The 27,033-nt window shown below is 42.6% G+C and overlaps 1 protein-coding gene across 4 annotated transcripts in view; it reads right to left on the bottom strand.

The window, feature by feature from the left end:
* Window positions 1-1,748: 1,748 nt before the first annotated feature.
* The window catches only part of USPL1 (ubiquitin specific peptidase like 1), a 32,020-nt gene continuing 6,735 nt past the window's right edge, over window positions 1,749-27,033 (bottom strand). For 2 of the 4 annotated variants that reach the window (XM_050937164.1, XM_050937163.1), the window contains exons 2-9: window positions 25,403-25,569; window positions 24,734-24,862; window positions 23,015-23,669; window positions 9,618-9,704; window positions 7,908-8,037; window positions 6,874-6,999; window positions 6,016-6,176; window positions 1,749-3,782 (exon numbers count right to left, since the gene is read on the bottom strand). In XM_050937164.1, coding sequence (XP_050793121.1) covers window positions 1,834-3,782; window positions 6,016-6,176; window positions 6,874-6,999; window positions 7,908-8,037; window positions 9,618-9,704; window positions 23,015-23,669; window positions 24,734-24,862; window positions 25,403-25,501 — 3,336 coding nt within the window. In that variant the 5' untranslated portion in view covers window positions 25,502-25,569 and the 3' untranslated portion in view covers window positions 1,749-1,833. Of the gene's footprint in view, window positions 3,783-6,015; window positions 6,177-6,873; window positions 7,000-7,907; window positions 8,038-9,617; window positions 9,705-10,151; window positions 10,308-23,014; window positions 23,670-24,733; window positions 24,863-25,402; window positions 25,570-27,033 lie in introns of those variants that run through there. The other 2 variants (XM_050937165.1, XM_050937166.1) reach the window with 2 other exon arrangements.

Below are 27,033 nucleotides of genomic sequence, written 5' to 3' on the forward strand. Positions count from 1 at the left end.
ATGAAGAGGATTTAGGGGGCATAGTAGACAAGAAACTCAATGTAAGCTGCCACTGTAATGCAAAAAATGCTACCACACAGCTAGGACGTATAAATAGGAGTAGTGAGGTGTAGGAGCATGAGGTGATTCTACCTCTGTATACAGCACTGGCAAGATGTTTACAGATGATACTGCAATAGTGCAAACAGTTCTGGTGTCTGCATTTCAACAAGTACATTGAAAACTTGGGGGGTGTATGAAAGAGCCACAAAAAAAAGCTTAATCTGGAGAAAATACTTTACACTAAGACTTAAAAAAGCTCAATGTTTAGTTTAGCAAAAAAATTGAGAGGTGATTTGAATGCCTCATAAGTATCTTCATGGGGAAAAAATACCAGATACTACTAACAGGCTCCTTAATCTAGTGGAGAAAGGCAAAACAAGAACCAGTGGCTAAAAGCTTAAGTCAGCTTTCATATTAGATGCAATATAGCAGTGAGTGTGATTAACATTGGAACAACATGCCACAGGAAGTAGGGATAGATTCTCTCTCTCGTTGGAAACTGGATGCCTTTCTAGGGAACATGCTTTACCTAAACAGGTTATTCTTTAATCAGACAAGTTATTGGGCTCAGTACTGGGGTAACTGGGTAAAATTTAAGGGCTTGAGATATTCTAGTCTGAGCTCCTGTATATAAAATGGGCCCTTCTTCCCTTAAATGCTATGAATCTGTGTTCAGGAATACAATGAATGTAGTATTTAGGGTATTACTAAAAAATTGTTAAATATTTTTTATTTTTCATGTCTGAAAAACATACAGCTGACCAAATTAGGGAATGGAGCAGCCTCAGATCAGTGTGTAAGAATGTATGACTCCCATTAGTGGCAATAAGAATCAAACAAATCAAAACAAAAAAAAAAAAAAAGAAAACTTATCTTCCTCCACTCTCTCTCTCTCCCAACTAACCTCCTCTCTTCCTCATCCTGTTTTCTCTCCTGTACAGGCAGAAGCATGCAGATCCAGCCAGGAAAAGTCAGTGATGAGAGAAGTGATTCCTCATTTAAAAGATAATTCCTTAGAAAGCATAATTATCTGGTAAGTAGATTTGCAGAAGTGAAGATTTTTTTTTATATTAACTCACAAGGATATTTTAAGTGTTATATACAACCATTAAAATTTGATACTATGTGTTAAATCTTATTTGGTGCTGCAAATTCATGGCCAAACCCTATCTACTTTAATTGCCCCAAATAAGGTGTGCGCTATTATGCTCTTGTTTACCCAGAAGGTAAGCCCTAGGATGCACTATCACCTTATAAGGGGAAGTTTCTGCTTTCAAATCCCCCTTTCCAGCTGAATTTGAGTAGTATTTACATAGGCAGATCTTATCAAAACAGCAGCTGTGAAAATGGTAAAGGAACTCTGCACAACACCCTTGAAATGTTACATTAATTTTGCCTACTATTTAAAACAGACAACAGGAATCTGGATAGTTTGAAAAATAATCCAGTAACTTATAGGTATTACTCCTGTGGTCCAGAAAACAATGTATTTTATTTTCACCTTTCTAAAATTAAACACAAAAATGCACATTGAACCAGGTGAAAAAAAGATTAACGTTCACTAAAAGATTGTGAAAGATCAACTTTCTCAGTTATTTAATTGGAAAAGTTAAAGACTAATAATCTTATTCAACAGCTACAATGAAATGTAAGAGACAAATACTTCAGATTTTCAATGTTCAAGTACAGCCAGCGTGCAAATAAACTAGTTTGAAAATATAATTTAATAATACTTTGTGTGAAAGCTGATATACAAAATTCTCAAGTGTTAAAAACGAATATTACAGCAATTCAAGTTTCAAACAGAGTTTCATCAAAATGAGGTAAATCTATGTCGCTTGCAATTGAGTTCAACACTGCAGGGGAGAACAGGTCTTCAAGGATATCCTCCTTTGTGGGGCTTTCAAAGGAAAGTCTTTTCAAGCAGGATTTGTTTATTAGTGAGTCTGTGTTACCTTCATACTTGCTTTCTTTTACAGGACTGTAATAATTATGGTCTTCGCTTGCCACAGTGACGCATGTGAGGTTGGTTCTCTCACTGTGCACTGGTGCTGTAGTATTGCTGTCCACCATTTCCAAATATGTACACTCATCTTTTGGAAGCTCCGAAGAAGCAACAATGGAAGTAGGCGACAATAAGTCTGCTAAAAACTCTGCATTACTCTGGCTACTGCATAATGACATGTTGGAGTTTGTACTATATACAGATTCACTATCTGCAGCATCAATCTGATACTGCAGTTCCTTCAGTAAGTTCTGTACTGATTCACTTTCATGAGGAGATCCAAATTGTAAGAGATCTTCTACATCTCTGTTTGGAGAGCTTCCATTATGCATCTGAGTCTTTGCCAGCCTATCAAGTGAGGCCAACTTGTTCTTTTTAGCCTTCAGTTTTTTAAGCAGTTTTAAACGAAGTTTGTGAGTTTTGGCATTTGATTCTTGATCCTTCACATCAGATTTGTGATGTCCATTTTCCCCATGGCTAGGTTTGGAATTAAAGATAGGGGTGTTGGGCTGAATTACTTTACTCCAGGTGCCCAATGAGCTTCCAGACTTATTCAAAGTTGGACCATCAACTACAGGGTTTACTGCAGGTAGACGAGCATTTGCAGAAGGACCAGTGATGTTTGTTAACAAAGGAGGAAGATTTCCATCTTGACAAACAGAAGATTTAGGCGCCCCCTCAGTTGTTTTGCATGTACCCTTGGCTTCAAAGCCACCAAAATTAGCTGCCCCCTTATTAGGGAGATGTAAGTCAGTAGCTCTTAGTAAAGAAGGATTTTTGTAACTTTTCTTATGATGGGTTAAGGCACTTGAAGGCATGAAGGTATTATGTTTGCTTAATAACCCCTTTACCCAACTTCCTACAAATCCTCTCTTTTGATCTTTATGCAAAGACTGGGAGGAATTATTGGTAGCAGACAAAGTTGCAGCCTGCGAGTCTGCTCCAGTTTTGCTTCTGTTTCTGGTGTTAGATGATTTCTGCATAACGTTCTCCATTAACGGTAATTTCTTATTCTGCAGGAGTTCTGGATTAAACAGGATATTCTCAGTGTTGACTGGGCTAGCTTTGGCCTCTGCCTTTTGAGCGTGTGATGGCGTGGACGAGTCACTACAATGGTTTGCAGGAACAGCAGATGGAGTATGCACTAGATCCAACTGTCCGAGATGTGAGGAAATACAGGCATTTTCAGACGGTGTGCACACGTTGCTGGAGGTAGTCTGACTACAAACATCGTCTGTACATGCAGTTTGATCTGAACAAGCTAACCCTTGCTCTTTCAGCAAGCCTGTTTCAGCAATTAGGTTATTTCCCACTATCTGTCCATTGTCCAGTGGTTTACCTTCAGAATCAACTTGAATTTCTACAAGTGTCAGAGTTATAATATCATCATCTGCCAAATTTTCTAAGCCAGAAAGCAAGCTATTTTCATTCTCTCTGGCCACTTTTTGTTGTTCATTAGCAGGAATGCCCACAATCTCCTTTTCGTAGCATACTGGAGTTATTTTGTCTACGGCATTATCACCATCACAATTTGACACTAGAGAAGAACTTGACTGTGCATCGTTAAGAGGAAGATTTTCAGATTTTACGTTTTGGACTTGTGAGCAAATATTATCTGGCACTTGGGATGCTTTCCTTTCCCAGATGACAATGTGAATCTCTGAAACAGGAACTTCAAATCTCTCATGTCTTTTACAATATGGACCTTTGATGTCATCGCATTCAAGCCAAGTTTCTGGAAAAAAAAGAATAGTTTAGAGGATCAAAGATGCACAGTGGCCATTCTTTTTGGGTCTCAAAAAAACCATTTTGTGTGACGGTTATGTGACAATGCCTCATACACTCTGGAGAACAAAGTTGATTTCTTTGTTCCATCACTTTCCCCAAAGAAAAATTAAGGGTCTTTCACTCTGCAACTAGGCCAGTTGCAACAACAGAATTCACTATTAGGTCCTAGTAACATGACCAAGATGGTCCTTTTCCTTAGCCACAATGATGCTCTTGGCCTAGATAGTGATACTGACATCCTGTTTGAGATTATCTGGACAGACCTGACATACAGACCTCTCTTATTAAGAGTTACTTTTGGGAATTATTTTTCATAAAGATGCGGGGAAGGGGCTTAAGGGAGAAACTGATCATATAGATAATTCCCTCCCAACCATCCCAACAGTTATAAAATTATTACAATGTTGTTTTTAGTAAGGATTCTAAAGAGATACCCTAGGTGTACATGTTGCGTAGCGTACACAGCAAAAGCTGTGCACAGGCTTGCTGGTTTGAATCCAGCTAGCGTGGATAACAGCAGCACTGGAGAAAGCACAACATGAGCTTCAGGGTGGGTTAGTGAGTGGAGTACGTACCCAGGGGCTATGCCCAACTTGTACAACCTGCACTGAAGTGCACACTGAGGCCTGGTCTACACTGGGGGGGTGTTGATGTAAGATACGCAACTTTAGCTATGGGAATACCGTAGCTGAAGTTGAAGTATCTTATCCTAACTTACCTCCCATCCTCACCACGCGGGATCGACGTCCACGCCTCCCCCGCTGACTCCGCTACCACCGCTCGCTCCGGTGGAGTTCTGGAGTTGGGGAGCGTTTGGGGATCGATATATCGCATTTAGATGAGACGCGATATATCGATCCCTGATAAATCGATCGCTACCCGCCGATATGGCGGCTAGTCTGGACATACCCTGAGCTGCTTTCATCGTTACTGTTACCCACACTAGCTGGATTCAAGCTAGCTTAGGCAGGCTAGCCTGTGGACAGCTTTTGTTATGCAGACATATCCTACATTTATGGACGGTTAGTGGGATGTTTCTCATCCTCTTTTCTTCAAGCAACTCTGGCAGTTCAATTTAAATAGACAACTTCTCAGCTGACCAGGATGTTTTGATTAAAATGCTGATCGCTTCTCTCTCCTCCCTCCGTGGAAGCAGGTTTCCATGAAGACCAAAATAATCTCAACTATTTTTTCTCTTTGAATTTTGGGAGTTCCTTCTGGGTTGTACTCCATAGTTCAACAAATCAAAACAGCAATTTTCTAGTTACTCTTAAAAGAATTGCAAAATTCAGGAGGAGGAAGAAACTGAGCATTGACAGCACTTGCTTTTCCCATGAAGAGACACATCTGGTATCTGTAACAGGGTAGTTTGCCCCTTAAGGGCTGGAGGCCTAGGGTCAGCCAACCTTGATTACTGAAAGAGCCACACCTGGGAGAGATCACGTGACTGCCCTATAAAACACAGAAGGGGGAAGCTCAGGAAGCTGCATCAGACTATAGCCAAGTGAAAGAGGTTTTGGCATTGAAGACCCTGACACTGAGGAAGTTGAGACGTCAAAGCCAGGAAGCCTAACTCCAGCCAGGTAAAGCCTGGGAATGACTGCTGACTGAGGACCCATCTCCAGGAAGGAGAGCTGGGGACTCCCTACCTAAGACGGGGGAAAGAGACAGACACTCAACTGGGGTGGGCCTGGAGGATCAGTGTGTACCCAGAGGACTAAATAAATTTTACCTCCAGAAGGGGAGTGTTTGGGTTGTTTTGAGTTTGAGGAACCAATGGGAGAAATTAAGGCAGGGCACCTGCACAGCAAACTCTTATCACAAGGGGGCGTTCAGGAGGCAGCCGACCCTACTACCCATGTAATCTGCCCAAAAGAACTGTGTGCGCCCAGATTATGTTTCTTGTAATTTTACCAAAGTTTGATGAGAAAATGATCATGTCCAATTGACTTTTTCCAGTGAAGTTATCACTAAGTATGGCAGCAAATTACTGAGTTAGTTAAATCAGTTTTTTTTTTAAAAAAGACCAAAGAATGTAAACACATTTGCAAATATTTAATACCTAATTTAGATCATACACAAAAGAAAACCTTACAATAGTTCAGTGATTATGATAACCCCAAAATTAGTAACAGAGGAAGCTTAATCTAGGATGACGATAATAAAGTTGTAATAGTTACCATCAGAATTCAAAACCCAGGTTTTGAAGTGTTCTGGATCTTGTTGATACTGAACAACAGCTGTTATTTGGTAGAAATCGCTTTCAAATTGAAACGAATAGTTCTTCAGCTCGTTATGTGGCAAACCTTCTACGAAATGTATCATAAATATTGAGGGTACTCTATGATAAAGATACAAAGCATCTTTATTGGAATAAAACAATGGCTCAAGCTATTAAAATTACAAGCAATACATTTTGAGAATAGTAGTTAGCTCAGTGCATTACTTTTCTACCGCTGTTTATTAATCTAAGATTGCTTTACAAATTATATGCAAATGGCTGGGACTCATAGGAACAGGGCACTCCAATTTTAATACACAATTCCACTTTGAAATAAGCTTTTAGAGAAATAGAGGTGTCATCTTATACTTAATTTGCTATGGGGGGAAATAACCTACACAGAAAATGTTGTTTTGGGACAAAGACAGGAGAAGACAGTTCTGCCAAACCTGGAAGGCTGCCTACAACAATTCAGACTAAAACATCGAACATTATAAAGGTGGTAGTTTTATCATCCCTCAATACCAGATGCTCTGCAAAGACTGATACTCAGTGTTGAGCGTTACAACTTGGCTCAAATGAAATGTCTGCTTAGTGTGTTAAGATGAACAAAAGTACTCCACATATATTAAAGATTTCTAACAACAACATTCCTGAGAATTTTCAGAACGATCTCAAAGCTGGGTACTTAAACATTTAGTGGAAACTTGCTGAACACATTAAAAGGTGACAGAACGTTGACATTAAGTTTAGTATTTAAATCTACACATGATAATGCTCTATTTTATATTCAAGATCTCAAGTGGTTCAAACTTACTTTTCCAAAATCATTTTTCTTCTTTGAGATTTATCATTACAATTATTACATGGAGCAATATGAATAGCATTAAGTGGGTGCCAGTCAGGGATTATATTTGTAAATGTTGTTAGTGTCTTCCTACACCTGGAAGGAAGGAAAATAAAATTTGATCAGTTGTCTACCTGAGATACTCAAAAAAAGCACTAGCATTTACCAGAAAGAAGTCACAAATTAACAGGCGACACGCAGTGTCGACTTACACCTGGCACAATCCCACTGACATCCCTGGCACTGCCAGTGGCTTAATATAAACTAATTTGCCTGAATCTGCCAATCAATATCAATCAGTAATAGTTTATACAGACTATAACAAAATGGAACAATGTATTTTCTGCCACTCATCTGTTCGCCACTTTGAATGTCAATTTTTTATAGTCAGACGAAACATGCCTTTAAAGAATTCCTGAACATGTTTTTCATAGTGCATAACCGTTCAGGACACTCTGACGTGTAACACTGAATACAATTGCCATTTAGATGACCTGGAGGAACCTCACCACACCTGCCTTCTAACATTTTAAAACACCAAGGAGAAGGACACTTGCACATTTTCTAATTATTTGAATAAGGATCAGATTTACATTTCTGACTTTATGCAATTTAGATGAATTTATTCTATTTAACCCTGAAAGACATACCTATTTATTGGTCAGTTCTGGCATGCTATTCATTAGAGCAGCACCAGCGTGTGTGATTTACAGTGGTCAACACGAAAACGTCAGCATTTGACAACAGAATTACCAGTTATTTCTCTTTTTTACACAGAGGATACTATTGTGTCATTAGCCATTACACCATACACCACCTGGAAACTGTTGACAAATGCTGGCTTTTTAAAATGACGACTAGATAACTTTACCATCACAACTCTTCCTCTCCTACCAAATAGACACACTTTGTGCACAACAGTGGTTAGAAGAAAATATGTATTAAGTGAAGACTGAAAATACAATAATACATGCAAATAAATGCGGCTTAGGTAAAAACCTAACCTGTCTTGGTGGCTGTAGCCACAATGTAAACATTCAAACATCCATGAAAAAGAATGCAGGAAAAGTGTCTCGACTTGGGGATCCTTTCGTAAAAGCAGAGGGAATGCAAATACTGGACTTTCCTTCTTACCTTCAAAGAAGAAAAAAAAAGTTAATGTTTGCAACTACACAAAAAAAGAGGGAAGACAGGATTATACTTTAGAATGCTATGTCAACTGGCAAGGCTATAATCTCATCCCCACAGTAAATGAGATATGACTGGAATAGCTGTATCCATGAAGTTATGGTTACCAAAAGAATAATACAACCCCCTTAAACTTTAAACTCTGAAGAAAATGGAGATCAGCTGAATGGAGAAAAATGAGAATCTGCACAAGTCTGAATTACGCTCTTCACATGTAACACACAGCCTTAACTCTGAATTTTATTTCCAATTTTATGAAAAAATAATGAACACATGCAATTGTTGACAATTTGCTAATTTAAGCCAAGTTGTTGCAAGCACTTTCTGGAGGATAGGAGGCTGTGAAGCCACACGAAGCATAGAATGGGGAGAACTTTGCTGCTCTGCCTGCTTTCTGCTGCAGAGCACCCTAAAGAGCATTCATCAACAGTTCTGTACTACTGGAGAATCAGGGAAAAGGATCTAGCAGCCTCTATGCACATGCTGTTCTGCTGTAGCTGTGGCTCTCATGAAACCACTGCAGTTTTTTTTTTTTGGGGGGGTTTTTTTTTGCAGTAAATTACTTTTACTAGGTTTCCACGTCTTATGGAAAGTTCCATGCTCTATCACCAGATCTCCCAGGGACCCTAGGTTATCCGAGGGTCTGTTCTCATATTTTAATCTGCTTGTTTAAATTTATGTGCCTATCTTGTATCACGTCACCTGTATTTGTCACCCTCATCACACTTCTCCCCCACCCCATTTCTTTCCAGTTTTTTTCCCCCAGTAAAAAGCTCTAAAATTACTGTAACTAAAATATCAGAGGAAAAGATTTCGCTGCTTCTCAGCGTGATTATTTCATGAATTTGACAGTACTATGTATAGTCAATTTCAGTGCTTTTCTTGACAGTCTGCTGCACTTTCAGTCTCAAGCACTAATGGAATTACCATTCCCAATCAGCGGCAGTCACTGTCATTAAGTATAATTAACCCTACAGCGAGTCCCTGGAGGCCATTCCACTGAAGCAGAGTACATTGCAGAATGACAACCGCCAGTCTCAATGAAAAAGCATTTTTAAGATCTTTAAGCTATAATTGTCTTCTACATATATACAAGTCTGTATGTTATATACTATTCTCACTTTTTCCCCACTGCCTAAAATTACATTTGTAGGAACTTAAGATCTCCCCACTCCCAAAAGATGCATAAGTGTTCTAGTCATACAAGAAACAGGCTTTGCCTTTTGCAAATTAAATTTCTGCTGCCCTTTGCACAACCACAAGTGTTTTTCACCTCTGCATGCACTTAGCAGAATGATTCCTGTGGGCCTGTAGGTATAAGCACTATAGGAAAGAAGGGAACATGAGACAAGATATCAAACAGCTGCTCATTAAGTGATGGAGTGTGAAAGATACCAACAATTAACTAACATCATCAAGTTGGTTGTATTGACTTTCTTATGGAATGCATTTAAAGTACTGACAACAGCAATCTTTGCATTTATAGAACTGGAAAATAAAGACTAAATCGCTTAATAATTACTTACCCAATTCACACTTAAGCTGGGGTTGAAGTTGAGCAAATATCGTATTTCTGATTTCATTCAGATGTGACTCAGCTTTTGGAAGAACATCTAAAGAAAAAAATTCAGCAAAAAGTCTAATTCATACTGTATACAACGTACACAAATCAATTCTCTGCAAACCAAGGCATTTTCTATTAACATTTGTTTACCCACAACATTTGGAGGATACTTAACAGTTCTTTCACTTAGGTGATTTGCAAAATTTATGTCAGAATATGTAAAAGCTACCTAACTACTTAAAGGAACCAAATTGTTACTATGATCTACTCAATGGAATATCTTAAATGAATCCTGTCTATAGCATGTGTAAAAATGTAAATTCATGTGTAACCTAAACAAGCAAGCAAAAAACAATGTCTACATTAGCACTTTTGTCAGTATAATTTACATAGCTCGCAGTGTGAAAAAAACCAACACCTCTCTGAGCTACATAAGTTACACCAGCAGAAGAGCCGGCGTGGACAGCGCTACACCAGTGGGAGATGCTCAGCTTACCATAAAGCAATGAAGACATGTTAATACTCCTGGCCTCAGATTAAGTGGTAGATTTCTTGAAGAACATAGTTTTCAAATTGTTGTTTTGGTTTTTTTTTAAACTCAAAACCAGATTTTCTTGTAGGTTCTCATGAAATTAATTCTGTACTCCAAGTGCTGCAGATTTGAGACGGGCATGCTATATTTGTTATACAGAACAAATACTGCTTTAAGTGCAAAACAGAACTCAACCTTAACTTTGGAGTCAAGACCACAGCCTCCATAATTAAAGTGAGGACTTCAAACAGTCTTAGAATCTATTTCTTCATTAAAATCTTAATATACATAAATATATAGCTAAACTGAAATATAGCTAAAATCCTCCCCCATGCTCTAGGCACTTCTGACAGATCTTTAAAAACACAGTCAATAAAAAGTAATAGACAGCTTTCCTTCTCCACCAAAGTCAAAGTAAATTGATGGGTTTTGCAGTGTTTCCCAGAAACCAAGAGATTCAAGTTATTACAGACATGGGAGCAGGGGAGACAGTAAATTCAGAGACAAGGGAAGAAGAGGCTGGCTGGACATTCCTTCTTTTAAACCAAAGGGGCTCCTACTCTAAGGCCTGCTCTACACTTGGGGTCGGGATCTAAGGGTATGTCTACACTACAGGATTATTCCGATTTTACAGAAACCGGTTTTGTAAAACAGATTGTATAAACTCGAGTGCATGCAGCCACACTAAGCACATTAATTCAGCAGTGTGCGTCCATGTACCGAGGCTAGCGTCGATTTCCAGAGTGTTGCACTGTGGGTAGCTATCCCATAGCTATACCATAGTTCCTGCAGCAGTCTCCCCCACCCACTGGAATTCTGGGTTGAGATCCCAATGCATGATGGGGCAAAAACAGTGTCACAAGAGTTTCTGGGTAAATGTCATCATTCAGTCCTTCCTCCATGAAAGCAACGGCAGACAATCATTTCGCGCCCTTTTTTCCCCTGGATTGCCCTGGCAGATAGATGCCAGAGCATGGCAACCATGGAGCCTGTTTTGCCTTTTGTCACTGTATGTGTACTGGATGCTGCTGACAGACGCGGTACTGCAGTGCTACACAGCAGCATGCATTTGCCTTTGCATGGTAGCAGAGACAGTTACCATTCCTATTGCACCGTCTGCCATTGTAAATTGGCGATGAGATGACGGTTATCAGTCATTCTGTACCATTTGCATTTGGAAATTGGTGATGACAGTTATCAATCCTTTTGTGCCGTCTGCTGCTCTCATGGGTGCGCCTGGCTGGCCTCGGTGAGGTCGGCCGAGGTGCATGGACAAAAATGGGAATGATTCCCCGGGTCATTCCCTTCTTTATGTTTTGTCTAAAAATAGAGTCAGTCCTGCCTAGAATATGGGGCAAGTGTACTAGAGAACCAGAGAGCACAGCCACTCCATGTCAGAGCCCCAGAGATCCCACAGAAATGATGAGCTGCATGCTATTCTAGGGGATGCCCCTGCAACAACCCCACCGTTGCTTCCTTCCTCCCCCAGCCCTCCTGGGCTACCGTGGCAGTGTCCCCCCATTTGTGAGATGAAGTAATAAAGAATGCAGGAATAAGAAACACTGACTTTTTAGCGAGATGAGGGGGAGGCAGCCTCCAGCTACAATGATAGTCCAGGCAGTATAGAATCTTTTCTTTAGACATGAAAAGGGGGGACTGATGGAGCTCAGCCTCCAGCTGCCATGATGACGGTTACCAAGCCTTTTGTACCATCTGCCGGGAATGACCAGGAGTCATTCCCATTTTTACCCAGGTGCCCCCGGCTGACCTCACTGAGGCCAGCCAGGAGCACTCACAGGATGATGAGGATGGTTTTCCGCCATTTTGTACCCTCTGCCATCAGGAAAGGAAGGAGAGGGGATGCTGCTGTTCAGCACTGCAGCATCGCGTCTGCCAGCAGCATACAGTAGACATATGGGTGAAACTGAAAAAAGGCGAGAAACAATTCCCCCCCCCCCTTTTCTTTCATGGGTGGGGGGAAGGGGGTAAATTAACGAGATATACCCTGAACCACCCAGGACAATGTTTTTGACACTTCAAGCACTGGGAGCTCAGCCAAGAATGCAAATGCTTTTCGGAGACTGTGGGGACTGTGGGATAGGTGGAGTCCTCAGTACCCCCTCCCTCCCTCCATGAGCGTCCATTTGATTCTTTGGCTTTCCGTTACGCTTGTCACACAGCACTGTGCGGAGTCCCTGCTGTGGCCTCTATCATAGCCTAGAGATTTTTTCAAATGCTTTGTCATTTTGTCTTCTGTAACGGAGCTCTGATAGAACAGATTTGTCTTCCCATACAGCCATCAGATCCAGTAGCTCCCGTATGGTCTAATGCTGGAGCTCATTTTGGATTTGGGACTGTATCGCCACCCGTGCTGATCAGAGCTCCACGCTGGGCAAACAGGAAATGAAATTCAAAAGTTCACGGGGCTTTTCCTGTCAACCTGGCCAGTGCATCTGAGTTCAGATTGCTTTCCAGAGCGGTCACAATGGTGACCTGTGGGATACCGCCCAGAGGCCGATACCGCCAAATTGCGGCCACACTAACCCTAATCCGACATGGCAATACCGATTTCAGCGCTACTCCCCTTGTCGGGGAGGAGTAAAGAAATTGGTTTAAAGAGCCCTTTATACTGATATAAAGGGCTTCGTTGTGTGGACGGGTGCAGGGTTAATTTGGTTTAACGCTGCTAAATTCGGTTTAAACGCGTAGTGTAGACCAGGCCTAAGATACGCAACTTCAGCTATGAAAATAGCATAGCTGAAGTCGACGTATCTTAGGTTGAATTAAAATTACTTACATTGCGTCCTCGCGGCGCGCTGTGGCTCCCCTGTCGACCTTGCTTCCACCTCTCGCCAAGCTGGAGTTCAGCAGTCGACGGGAGAGCGATCGGGGATTGATTTATCGCATCTAAAGTAGATGCGATAAATCAATCCCCGATAGATCGATCACTACCAGCCGATCTGGCGGGTAGTGTAGACGTACCCTAATACTTCCCTGCAAATGCAGTAGTATATCACACATGTAGAAAGTATGTCAAGTAGGAAGGTCTCATTTTATCAGCCTTTACAGGTTAACACCAACCAACACTTAAGATGTCCACCCAGAAACTAATAAGCAATCAATGTAATCCTGGTGATTTCAGTGCAATTAGTGTATCATTTTTCATCTAAGAGAAACAACAGGTGTTAATACAAAATCATCATTAATGCTGTTTCATTCTTTCAAGCAATTTCTCTCAAAACTACTAAGTTTTTCCTGGGTTGTCTTTCTGACAAAGACTGTGTCAATAAAGGTTGTCCATTTTAAACACAGGGTCCATGAAAGGGTTGACAGGCTCTAAGTTATTTCTGGCCTGATTATTTCTAATCAGAAATTACAATCTTTCTCAGGACCACTTACCAAAAAGCAGATTTTAGCTAGTTACAGATCTGCATTAGTTCCCTGCAGGAACATCTTTTTCTTTGGTGCAGACTGCCTTTGATTGTTTCCCACTAGCTGATGACTTTTTCAGTAGTTGCTCACCAGGGATAGGAAAGAAAGTCCCTGCTAATTTACAACCTCTTAAGCTGAATCAAGAACTCACAAAATGCTTAAGGCCATACTAGTATTGGCATGATAGGCCAATTGTTCATTTATACTGCAATATAAGCCATGTTAGAATCCAACTTTTTGGAGGTGAAGAGCTAGTACTGATCTCAGTATGCTAACCAGGAAAAAACAAGACTCAGATTTACATCAACGATGCACAGTTGACTTTCTGCTCTTACTATGATGAAGTAATCCACAAGTGAAATCTTAACACTAAGGGCTTGTCTCCACTTATCAGGAGATCGAGGAGTGGCGATCGATCCACCAGGGTCAACTTAGCAGCTCTAGTGAAGACTCGTTAAATCAAGTGCCAATCCCTCTCCCATCAACCTAGCGTGGTGCAAACACCACAAAAGTCGACCTAAGGTATGTCAATTCCAGCTATGTTATTCATATAGCTGGAGTTGCGTAACTTAGGTCAATTTAGCCCCATAGTGTAGACCTGCCCCAAGGGTATGTCTACACTACAAGTGCTACAGCAGCAGCTATGCCACCATAGACAGACACTTACTCCAGTGACCACAGGTGCCGACTTTCCAGTGTGCTGGGAGGTGCTCAACCCATGGCTCTGTCCGAGGGCCCAGGCCCTACCCCACTGCTTCCCACCCCCATTCCACCCCCTCCCCCGAGTGCACCGTGTCCTAATTTCCTCTCCCCCGCCCAAGCTGCCTACATGCCATGAAATAGCTGGTCGTGGCGGGCGGGAGGCACGGGGAGGGATGGGGGAGATTTGTTAAGGTTTATCTGCTGTGCCAAGTTTAAAAAATGCTTACATGTATCAGTCATACCATTTTACTATTATAAGGCTTTTTAGCATACAGTGTGTTTTCAGGTTTCACTTCTAATACGTTCAGAGGATTTTCACATGAACATTGTACCTTTTTTACCAGGGTTGACATCAAAATCAAATACATCAGAAGGCTCAACATTAACACCAAATTTGTAAACATTAACTTACAAGTATCCTGGTCATACCATGCCTCTTTTTTCCACTGAATCCCTTGACTGGCCAGGTGTGTTCTCTGTGTTAACAGCTATCGGGCAAATCTTCCCCCTCCTTTGTCAGCCAGGTAGATTGTATCAACCCAGACACTAACTTTCAAATTCTTGTCTGCTACCAATTTCAAGACTGGACACTCATTCTTCCCCTCAGCAGGACTGGGTCCTGCCTTTCTCCTAGAAGGTTGAAAATGGAACCCCACTAGCCAGCAAAGGATTTCTGTGAGCAGGTGTGTTCACCAACTGCAGCCTCTCTGTGCTATGAACATCTACACAGACACTCTCCTGCATGCTTGCCTGTGGATCCACCAGCAGTTTAGAGACTGGACTCTGTTTTAAAGAGATAGCAAACAAATCCCAAGTATCTAAGGGTGAGAGTTTGCCTGCGGTCCCCTGCATCCTTTTGGGTTCAGCCATAAGGCTTTTCTGCTCTGAAAAGCCAGTAACCAATCTTTCCTCAGACCCTGAGTTACAGGCTGCTTAACTCAAAGAATCAGCATAGAGAACATGCTGGCAAAGCCCAGCTGTTTTTCTAAATTTTTTCCCCATCCAAAACCTTCTCTAGGCTATCCACACTGGATCTTTCTAAAGTAAGGTCAGTGGATTTCCACCCCTCAGAAAGACTCTGGCAGCTAGGAACTGAGGGCTTGGCTACCCTGGAGAGCTGCAGCGCTGGAGCTGGGGTTACAGCGCTGCAACTCAGTGTCCACACTTGCAAAGCACAGCCAGCGCTGCAACTCCCTGGCTGCAGCGCTGGCTGTACACCTGGTCTGCTTGGGGTGTAGCGATTCCAGCGCTGGTGATGCAGCGCTGGTCATCAAGTGTGGCCACCAAAAGCACTTTTATTGGCCTCCAGGGTATTAGGAGGTATCCCAGCATACCTTTTCAGCCACTCTGCTCATCGTTTCGCACTCCACTGCCCTGGGCTCAGGTGACCCACACTTTAAATGCCCTGGGAATTTTAAAAATCCCCTTCCTGTTTGCTCAGCCAGGAGTGGAGTGCAATCAATCAATCAATCAATCAATCACTGACCATGCCTCCATGCCCCAAATGAGCCCCAGCATGGAACACTTGCGAGCTGCAGGACCTCATCAGTGTTTGGGGTGAGGAAGCTGTGCAGTCACAGCTGCGCTCCAGCTGTAGAAATTATGATACCTATGGGCAGATATCAAAGTCCTTGCTGCAAAGGGGCCATGAACGGGACGCGTTGCAGTGCAGGGTTAAAGTAAAGGAGCTGCGGAGTGCCTATTGCAAAGCCCATGAGGGAAACCGCCGCTCAGGAGCTGCCCCCACGACCTGGCGTTTTTACAAGGAGCTGGATGCCATACTTGGGTGTGACCCCACTGCCAATCCGAGGACCACGATGGAGAGTTCAGAGCAGGGAGAAGAGGGGGAGGGTGTAGAGGAAACTGAGAGTGAGGCTACTGGGGTGGAGGGAGACACCCTGGAGTCCCAGGAAGCATGCAGCCAGGAGCTCTTCTCAAGCCAGGAGGAAGCTAGCCAGGCGCAGCAGCTGGAACTTGTTGGTGAAGAAGCAGAGGAGCAGGTTCATGGTAAGCAGCTTTTATTTTAAGGATGGAAATGGTTTTTTTTGGTGGGGGGAGGGGTGTTATGGCTGCCTGCATGCATGCCTAGATGTGGAATAGCCCGTTGATTTGGTCTATCACGTCTTGGTAATCAGCCTCAGTAATCTCTTCAAAAGTTTCAGCCAGAGCATGGGCAATGCGTTTGCGCAAGTTTATAGGGAGAGCCACTGTGGTCCTTGTCCCAGTCAGGCTAACGCATCTGCGCCACTGTGCCGCGAGGGGTGGGGGGGGATCATTGCTGCACAGAGGCAAGCTGCATAGGGACCAGGGCGGAATCCACATTGCTGTAGAAGACCCTCCTGCTCTTCCCAGGTAACACGCAGCAGTGATATTTCTGGCAGTAGAAAATTCTGTTAAAAATGTAGGGATAGTGTTCGGTGCAGGTCCCCCCCATCTGCTCTCTGCTTTCCCCAATGCACAGAAACCCTAGTGAGCCCTGACTCAAGCAGCTCCCCTTCCCAGAGGAGTAACTGCTGTAGCAATTGTGGGGGTAGTGTTCAGTGCAGGTCCCCCCCAGCTGCTCTCTGCTTTCCCCAATGCAGAGAAACCCCAGTGAGCCCTGACTCAAGCAGCTCCCCTTCCCAGGTGAGTTGCGGCTGAAACACTCACCCCATTACTCACCATGTCTTCGCTGCTGTGGCCTCTCTGTGCTATGTTTGCTATGTGTAAATGATGCTACAAGTAGTCTACAAACTCCTTCACTGTGATTATAAACAATGCAGCCTCTGTATTAAATGTTTCTATTTCTGTTTTTTTTAAGTGTCCTTGAATCCTCCGGCCCTATCACAGCCTGCTGAAAGATTACAGAACTTAAGGCGTAAACCAAGGAAAAGCAAAGAAGATTTGGTGAAAGCAGTTATGAATGCGTATGCCAGAGAGAATAAGAGGCTGCAGGACTGGAGAGAGAAAATGCATCAGTGGAGGGAAACAGAAAGCAGGAGAAAGGAATTGGCTACCAAGAAAAGCACAAAGCAGCTGATAAGCCTCCTGGCATGCCAAACGGACTGTATGCAGTCTCTCGTAGCCATGCAGGCAGATCAGTACCGAGCTAACCCCCCAGCCCTCTCCCAAAGCTCTCTCCCTTGTGCCCCACTATTTGCTCCAAACCCCTTTCTCCAGCAGCCTGGTTCTTACCACCACCAGCTGCCCCCAACACCTGTACGTTCACCTACCAGCCCTGAGAACTATGACCCTTACCCTATACACTCAACCCCCATCACCATGCAGCATATTAATCCTGAAGTGCAGCAGGCATTGCACAGCACTCCAGGCAGGACATATTCAAACCTCTGACTGTACAGTTCACCACCCTACCCCCCTGCCCTTTTATGTACTGTATTTTGAATAAATGATTTCTTGGCTTTTAAAACAGCTTTTATTATTGCATAAAGTGAAAAATACTGTACCCCAAGGGAAAAACGGCACTGCAAATCATTGTAACCACTGCACTTCACACCCGTGCAAGGCACCAAACATTACTGTTGGCTTTCAGCCTCAAATTGCTCCCTTAAGGCATCCCTAATCCTTGAAGCCCTGTGCTGGGCCTCTCTAGTAGCCCTGCTCTCTGGCTGTGCAAATTGGGCCTCTAGGCGTTAAACCTCGGAGGTCCATTCCTCACTGAATGTTTCACCCTTCCCTTCACAAATATTATGGAGGGTACAGCACGCGGATATAACAGCGGGGATGCTGCTTTCCCCCAAGTCTAGCTTCCCATATAGACACCTCCAGCGTCCCTTTAAACGGCCGAAAGCGCACTCCACAGTCATTCGGCACTGGCTCATCCTGTAGTTGAACCCGTCCTTGCTCCTGTCAAGCTTCCCTGTATATGGTTTCATGAGCCATGGCATTAAGGGGTAAGCGGGGTCTCCAAGGATCACAACGGGCATTTCGACGTCCCCTACTGTGATCTTGCGGTCTGGGAAAAAAAGTCCCGGTCTGCAGCTTCCTGAATAGGGCACTGTTTCGAAAGATGCGTGCATCATGCACCTTTCCAGGCCATCCTGAGTAAATGTCAGTGAAATGCCCACGGTGATGCACAAGCGTTTGGAGAACCACAGAGAAATACCCCTTCCGATTAATGTACTCGGATGCCAGGTGGGGTGGTGGCAGAATAGGAATGTGTGTCCCATATATCGCCCCCCCACAGTTAGGGAAACCCATTTGTGCAAAGCCATCCACAATGTCCTGCACGTTCCCCAGAGTCACGGTTCTTCTTAGCAGGATGCGATTAATGGCTCTGCAAACTTGCATCAACACTATCCCAACGGTCGACTTTCCCACTCCAAACTGGTTCGCGACCGATCGGTAGCTGTCTGGAGTTGCCAGCTTCCAGATTGCAATAGCCACCTGCTTCTCCACTGGCAGGGCAGCTCTCAATGTCGTGTCCTTGCGCCGCAGGGTGGGGGAGAGCTCCTCTCACAGTCCCATGGAAGTGGCTTTTCTCATCCGAAAGTTCTGCAGCCACTGCTCATCATCCGAGACTTGCAGGACGATGTGATCCCACCACTCAGTGCTTGTTTCTCGAGCCCAAAGGCGGCGTTCCATGGTGCTGAGCACGTCCGTTACTGCCACAAGCAATTTAGTGTCTTGCGTGGCAGGCGAATCAATGTCATCATCTGACTCCTCACTGTCACTTTGGAGCTGAAGAAATAGCTCCACTGCCAAACGTCATGTGCTGGCAACATTCATCAGCAAGGTCCTCAGCAGCTCGGGCTCCATTTCTAACAGAAATCGTGCTGCAGACTCACAATGGCACCAAACTGCTGGGATCTGTAGCGATGCACCACGGGGCGTTGGGACAGGAAGCGGAATGACCCACACCCTTCCGTCCCCTTCCCACAACCCACAGCACCAAAATGGGACGAGGTGCTCTGTGGGATAGCTGCCCACAATGCACCACTCCCAACAGCGCTGCAAATGCTGCAAAGGTGGCCACACTGCAGTGCTGGTAGCTGTCAGTGTGGCCACACTGCAGCGCTGTCCCTACACAGCTGTAACTCCCAGCGCTGCACAAATGTAAGTGTAGCCATACCCTGAAACAAGTCTCCCAAACAAACTGTTGCTTTCTCTATACTGTGATTCACCTTGAGTTAACTCAATCAACTCACTTCCACACCCACCAGTTACAGCAAACTGCTTGCAAAAATTTCTAAGGGCTAGTCTATACTGACAATGCTAAATCGCGCTTTAACGTGCCTTGTGTGGTCACGGCACAATGCTCCCAGTGCTCTTAGAAAAAACACCTACCTCAACAAGGGGAACAGCTCCCAGCACTGGGGCACTGTTTATACTGCGCTCAGGGAGGGTGTTTTTTCACACTCGAGGCAGAAAGTTGTAGCACTGTCAATTGCCAGTGTAGACAAGCCCTCAGCAACAATCCATCTTTTATGTGCTCTACAAAATCTGTGGAGCCACAACAAACTCCTTCCAAGTTTTGCTTAGACCCAGAATCAACTCTGGCACATTAGATGATTTTCACATAACCTCCTTTCAGGCAAGTTGCTAAACTCCATGGTTAAAGGGTTGGAGACACACACTCTTTCCCTCTGCCGCTTTCCTCACCAGCAATATGCAGGTTATCACACACAAGCTTAGGAACACTTCCTTTTTGGGTTTCAGTTAAGTCTAGAACCACCTCTGGGACAACTGAAATATCCTCAGCCATCATAGGCTGAGAGGCACCTTCTATCTGCTCCATTCTCCTTCATTAGGCACACTGCTATTTGTAATGTCACTCTTCTCCACACTGATAACAGGTAAGGCATAGGGATACTCATCTTCCACTAACCTTGCCTTCCCAAACTGCTGATTAGACAAAGCCATCAGCTCACAAGGCTGCCTATGCTCATCTAAACTTTCCTTGCCTCTCTCTCCCTTATCCCAGCACCCATGGTTGTTTGCAGACAAATACTGGGGGAGTCGGGCACTTCCTTAACAGGCAGGCTGCCACTCCAAATGGACAGACAATTGGAGACAGTTTCTCCCTTAACAGATAAACTGCTGTTTTCCACAAGCAGTGGCTCATCATACTGAGCTACTTTAAGCAAAACACTTCTGCTTGGTTCAGGCTTACTTCTAAAAACTTCACTTGCCAGCAGTCCATCAACCACCAAAAATCTACCCTTACTTTCCTCAGTCAGGGTTTCAAACTGACCATCCACATTAATCTGCTCTAAAGAAATGTTTTCCTGAGATTCTCTCTGTGCTTCATCTAATCCCAAACTCACTTCTGAGATATTAGACAGATATTCAGAAATTTCTTCACCATATAAACTGCTTTTCTGACTGGACAAACAGCTATTTTCCACAATCCCCAAGGCCAGAGAGACACTCTTCCTTATTATTGCATACCTAGTTAAATACAACTGTTTAGAGTCATATACCTGCTCTTCACAAATCTCCCTGATAGTTACAGATGATACAGTGGATTTACCTTCATACTTTTCCTGGGCCTGGGTTATGACATTACCCTAATTAAACAGTTACCACATCATTAGAAACTGGGCTTTCAGAATGATACAGTTTCTGCTGTTCTTTTATCACTTCAGTTTGGAGTTTAATTCTGGCACTTCACTCTCAACTTGCAGCAGCTCCATTTGCCTTCCATGAGATTCTCTCTCTCTCTCTCCAGCTCACCTGGCTCTCTCCTCAGTTTCTTTTTCCAGCTGGGCCAAAGCTTGCTTCTCTTGCTCCTGAAGTTCTACCATTTCTCTCTCATGCTGAAGATGCCAGCTCTCTCACAGCTTGCAGCTTTGATTGTGGATCACTCATTGTGACTAACTTTAACCTTTAACACTGAGTTTTTAATTCCAATTTTGGAATAGTGTGGGGTTCTGATCCAAAACACAACTGATCTGGTTCTGTGGCTCCTGGCCAGACTAAGCCAACATGATCTGCTGATGCCTGGGGCACCCCTCACTAGAAATGCCAAGGGCAGGGCAGGCTGCAAAAGGGAGAGTGGTGGGTAACACTGACGTTAAATTCCCCAACCAGTTAAACTGTGCTTCTGATCCCCCACACTGGTTATCAGGAATCAAGAAAAGAAATCACATAGCCCTCTTATTGCAGTCCAGTTCTCTGGCTCCCAGTCAGCACCTAGATCCAGTACAGTGAGAAGTTAGTTTAAACTCTGCTCACATATACCAAAAATGTTCTTCTGACCCCAAAGAGTCAGCTGCTTTACCAGGCCAGTATAGGTTTGGACCTTACCCAAAATACCACACTGCCAGCCAATCCTTTAGTGTCTAAAACTAAAGGTTTATAATAAAAGAAAAAAGAAATAAGACAAGAGATGTTAAATGGTAAAGCAGTCACATACATACAAAGACTTCAAAGTCCTTATATCAGGTTCCTAGCAGTATTGGTGAGTTTGCTGGTTTGAAAGTCACCCTGGAGTACATCCACAGCTTGGATGGGTCATTCAGGGTATGGCTACACTTGAAATTTCAAAGCGCTGCCGCGGCAGCGCTTTGAAGTGTGAGTGTGGTCAGAGCGCCAGCGCTGGGAGAGCTCTCTCCCAGCGCTGCACGTAAACCACATCCCTTACGGGTGTAGCTTGCAGCGCTGGGAGCCGCGCTCCCAGCGCTGCGGCACTGATTACACCGAGGCTTTACAGCGCTGTATCTTGCAGCGCTCAGGGGGGTGTTTTTTCACACCCCTGAACACGAAAGTTGCAGCGCTGTAAAGTGCCAGTGTAGCCAAGCCCTCAGTCCTTTGTTCAGAGCTTCAGTTTGCAGCAAAGTTCCTCCAGCGATAGGAAGTAGGATTGAAGACAAAATGGAGAAGATGCAGCGGCCTTTGATAGTCTTCTGCCATGCAGCTCGTGCTTCCTTTATTTCAAACACAAGCTGTCCAGCACATGGCTTGGAAGCCTTTTCTGTCCATAGGAATGCCCGCCCATGCATGCCTTGCTAAGTCATGAGGTGTATCCCTTGCCTTCTCTCAATGGGTCAATAGTATAGCTGATGGTCCCTAATGGGCTATCAAGCAGGCTAGGCAATGCTGATGCCAAACTGTCTGAGAGTGTCACCCAAAAGCATAGCACAAGTTTAAAATACATACATATCTATAATTCATAATATAAAAGGTGATACAAACATATTAAGATCATATATGGCAAATTATAACTTTTTCAGGTATCTTACACGGTATATCTCGCATAACTCATTGCAATTTTTCAATATTGGTATTCATAAGTGTCCCCTAGATTTCAAACAGTGTCACAGCAAGGTTGATGGAAGAATTCCTCCATCAACATAGCTGCATTGACACTGAATGTGAGTGAGTGAGAGAGAGATCAACCTAATTAAATCACACAGGGCATGAAATTATTCACAGCCCTGAGCGATGTAGCTAAGATGACCTAACTTGGAGGTGCAGACCAGGCCTCAAATATCTGCTTTTAGAGAGGGTGCACATTCACCCTTACGTAACGGGCAGAGATGCCATCGCATAGTTTCACCAGTTACTGAGGACCAAGAAAATTACATCTTTATCTTGAATTCTGTAACAATAAATTGCAGCTCACCCGTGGCAATCTTGAAATAGAAGGGAATGAAAACTTCTGCATACACTATTAAATTCCACTGCATACTTGTATTCCTGTACATTCAAACTATTTTGAAATAGAAAGAAATAGCAACAAAGTTACTCACCTTTTAGCTTATTTATTTGGCAGGCATTCAAGAGTGCAATCGCTTGGTTATATTTTGTAAACAGCCTCTGGATTAGAGATTCTTCAGTGCAAGCTTCAGTCACAGCAATCCTTAAAGTTTTTAAGTGTACCAGTGCTGACAAAATACAGTCTAACCAACACAGAGCATATATGTTCCTCCACTGGAGACACAAATGCCCTGTGAACAATGAAGATTTACTTTCTGTATGCAAGATTTCAGATTTTATTGAACAAAGTTCAGAATTTGGGAAAAGTTCTGTTTTGGAATTAGAGTCAGGACTTTCTTGTGCACCACCAACAGTAATAGCAGTTGCCAAGTCCACATTATGCTCCAGAGACTCAGTCGTACGATTATGTTTCTGCTGATCATCCAGTGATAAATCAGGTAGGCATGGCTGGGTCACACACAAATTATATCCATTACACTTCACAACAAGATCAGTATTTAAAGTGTGCTTAGCATCTATCAAATTGTTGTTTGTCCTAGCTTGTTTTGAACATGATTCAATGGGGGAAGCTGTAGGACTGATTTCAAAAATCTTCCTTTTTCTCTCAGTACCCTGAGTTTGATGATGTTCTGAATCAGCAGGAATTATTATGCTGTTTAATGGTTTATAGCCCAGAGGGTAGATGCACTGAAGGGAAGAAAAACAGATTACAGTGATGTCTATAAAGCATTTCTGGGTGAAAAATTTGGAAGTTAATACAAACGGTGCAGTTCAAATAGAACACAGAACATTTGTTTATTGACATTAAAAATCATAAAAATTCAACATATGCATTAAGGACTAGAAGTGCATTTTGTCTGATAGCGTTCATAAAGTCATTGCGTACTAACAGAAGGTACCTTGATTAATTGCAATAACCAATTTAAGACTCTCTATATCCCTAGTTCTCTTCATTTCACACTCTTCCCCACAGACCTCATAATATTCCCAGGAAAGGATCCCATCTCCTATATCCCAGCTAATTCGTAAGGAGAAGAACTCTATTCCTGCAGACCTTCAGAAGCTGAAAATTGACTCTCAAGCCCTTTGCTCTTCTAGTCCCATCTTATGGGTATTTAAAAAGAAAACCAGAATTTACAATTTTAATGTGAAATTATATTTGAGGGTACAGTCAATTAACTTATGGGTAACAATCCTCACAAGACCACTGTAGCTTGTGAACAAAAAAAACAACTCCTGCCCCCACAACTCCAACCATATCCAGCTATTAAAAAACGAGAATTCAGCTAAACTTAAAAGAAAGAAAAATATTTGGAAGAATGGACATCTACAGTTGTTTCCAAATTATTTGCAATCCACCCCCTGCAGATACAAGCCTCCCATCTTCCCTCCTTTATGTTGGAATACTGGAAATGTGGAACACAAAACAACAGCCTTGTAATTTGTTTCAAACATACATCTTTAGTACTAAACAGGATGCCTTGTCTCACAAAGTACCCTTTGCTCTTTTCATGCAATTCCTGTAGTTTCAAGAACTTGTGCCTAAATAGTTAGTACATAAAGATACACTAGCTCTGTCTAATCACATGTGGATAATTGTCTAGCATATGAACTCATAGGGACCTGATTCTGAGATGTATTGGGCTGTGGGCACCACTTGAAAGATAGCGAGTACTCAGATTTAGAGGATGGGGTTGCTAAAAGATAAAGGTCTATATACAATCAACAACATAGAAAAAATGATATAATACCTGTGGATTTTCACAAAGGAAAATAGACTCTTGAAAGCTAATGCGGTAAGTCCGTAAAGCTTGTATCTGGCCTCTCTCTTTGCAGGCTGGGCAGCACTCATCTGACGTTACTTCAGCAGAATTACAGTTCTAAAAAATAAAGTGCATACAGTAATATGCTGTTCCTAAAGAGTAAGGTATAAATGACAGCACTGAAAAACAATATTTTTTTTCCATAATGAAGAAGCTATGTATTTAAAAGTTAAACTTGATGGTTTAGGATTTGATCATAGCAAATAAAATATACAGAGGAGATGGAGTGTTCTAAATTAATTTGCCTCCTGGCTAGCATTTTAAGTAAGAGTTTTCATAAGGTATTTTGTGTAAAAAGCTTAAGTATTGAAATGGTGCTCATTTTATTTGCAATGAACAAAAAGCTATTCACTGCCAGTGAATATAAACTCTGAACTCTCAAAGACAAATCACAGATCAAATGCTTTGGAAAATAATGCCAGTAAACAAATTCAAAGAGATAAGTATATTTAAAACAGAATAATCTTTCGCCATTGCTATAAGATTTCCGTGGAAAAATAATTTTGTAAATTAATTTGCAAAATTAAGACCAAATTTAAAATCTCTCAAAAATAGAGAAAAATGAACTTTGCACACATGAAAAAAGTTTCAACTGACTTTTCCCGAATACCCCACCATGTGGAGTGCAGATATCCCTATACCAGTCCCATGTCCAATCACTTGCAAACCATTTCCAGTCTTCTGGGAATCCATCATGCTGTGCCATTGGCTAATTTATGTCACTTGTAACATTGTCAAGACCACTAAGGATTTTTCAAAGAACTCTGAAAAATAAGAAGCGAATACAAACAGTTAAATGAAAATTGTATTTATTTGGATTTAAAATCTGAATTAAGATTAAAGCATATTTTATATTTTCTTTGAGAAATCATGGTGCTTTTCCTGATTAAGATGAACTGTTGTGGGTTTATAACTGAAACTGGAAAATAAAACAGCACCTAAATATGATGTTCATATTCATTGCAAAATAGATGAATAATTTTACGCCGTGCTCCTGCAACCGTCTCCACGTGGCTAACCCTGAGACCCATGCAGTGCCCAACTTATTTCAAAAGTGCAGTGCTCTGCCCAAACATAAGGGTCTGCCTGTGGAGAGCAATTTGCAGGATCAAGTCCTAAGTGGGAAAGGAGGACTATTTTCTAAAGGTGCAGACTGACATCAGAATTAGCGGATGTAAAGAATTCACATTGCTGTTGCTCATCAAGCAAGGATCATCAAATATCTGCTACAGGCTTTCCAAATGCTAAATTTAATTTGGGTCCATAATAAACTACAAGAAGTTGCTCCTCCAAATGTGACTGTTTGCCTCATAACTGCAGAAAGCAACTCTGAATGTTGCCAAAATCTGGATTTTTCTGACAATGCAAAATTACACTTTCACTAGTAATTCAGCAATGCTACAATAATACTCTCTCACATCGTACAACAGGGAGTAATATTTTACTATTGATATAGCAACTTTCATCCCAAGTAACTTTACAAAACCTTAGGCCTTGGTTACACTGGCGCTTTACAGCGTCGCAACTTTCTCACTCAAGGGTGTGAAAAAACACCCTTTTGAGCGCAGCAAGTTACAGCACTTTAAAGCACGAGTGTAAATAGTGCCCCAGTGCTTACGCAATCTAGCCCTTACGCTGACACATTTACGCAAAAATCACTTCATCCAGCAGTGAAATTCATCCGTATCTATGATGAAAGGTAGCAGAACACAGCAATTTAGACAACAAAGTCCCAGTACTGCACCCACAAAAGTTAACTGAAAATTCCCTGAGTTCAGCAGGTACAGGACTAGACCAAATGTGAATAATATCATATCCCTTTAAACTTTCCCTAAAAGTTCAGGTAGGTGTAATGTAACTACCTACTTTGGATTTTGTCCAGGTCAATGAGGTTAACACCCTCTCTCATTCCAGGGCTATTTTTCTTTTTTAATGTCACATCTGAAACACAACTTTCCAGCAGCACAGTGCCCCCCACAGCTACCATGCTGCGCCACTCATTTATTTCTGACTTAGGGCTGGTCCACACTAGGGGGCGGAAATCAATCTTAGATATGCAACTTCAGCTACGTGAATAACGTAGCTGAAGTCAAATATCTAAGATCGGTAAAAGCAGCAAAGAATCCTGTGGCACCTTATAGACTAACAGACTAACATCTGAGGAAGTGGGTATTCACCCACGAAAGCTCATGCTCCAAAACGTCTGTTAGTCTATAAGGTGCCACAGG

Source organism: Gopherus flavomarginatus, chromosome 1, assembly GCF_025201925.1.
Source record: "Gopherus flavomarginatus isolate rGopFla2 chromosome 1, rGopFla2.mat.asm, whole genome shotgun sequence".
Taxonomy (NCBI): domain Eukaryota; kingdom Metazoa; phylum Chordata; order Testudines; family Testudinidae; genus Gopherus; species Gopherus flavomarginatus.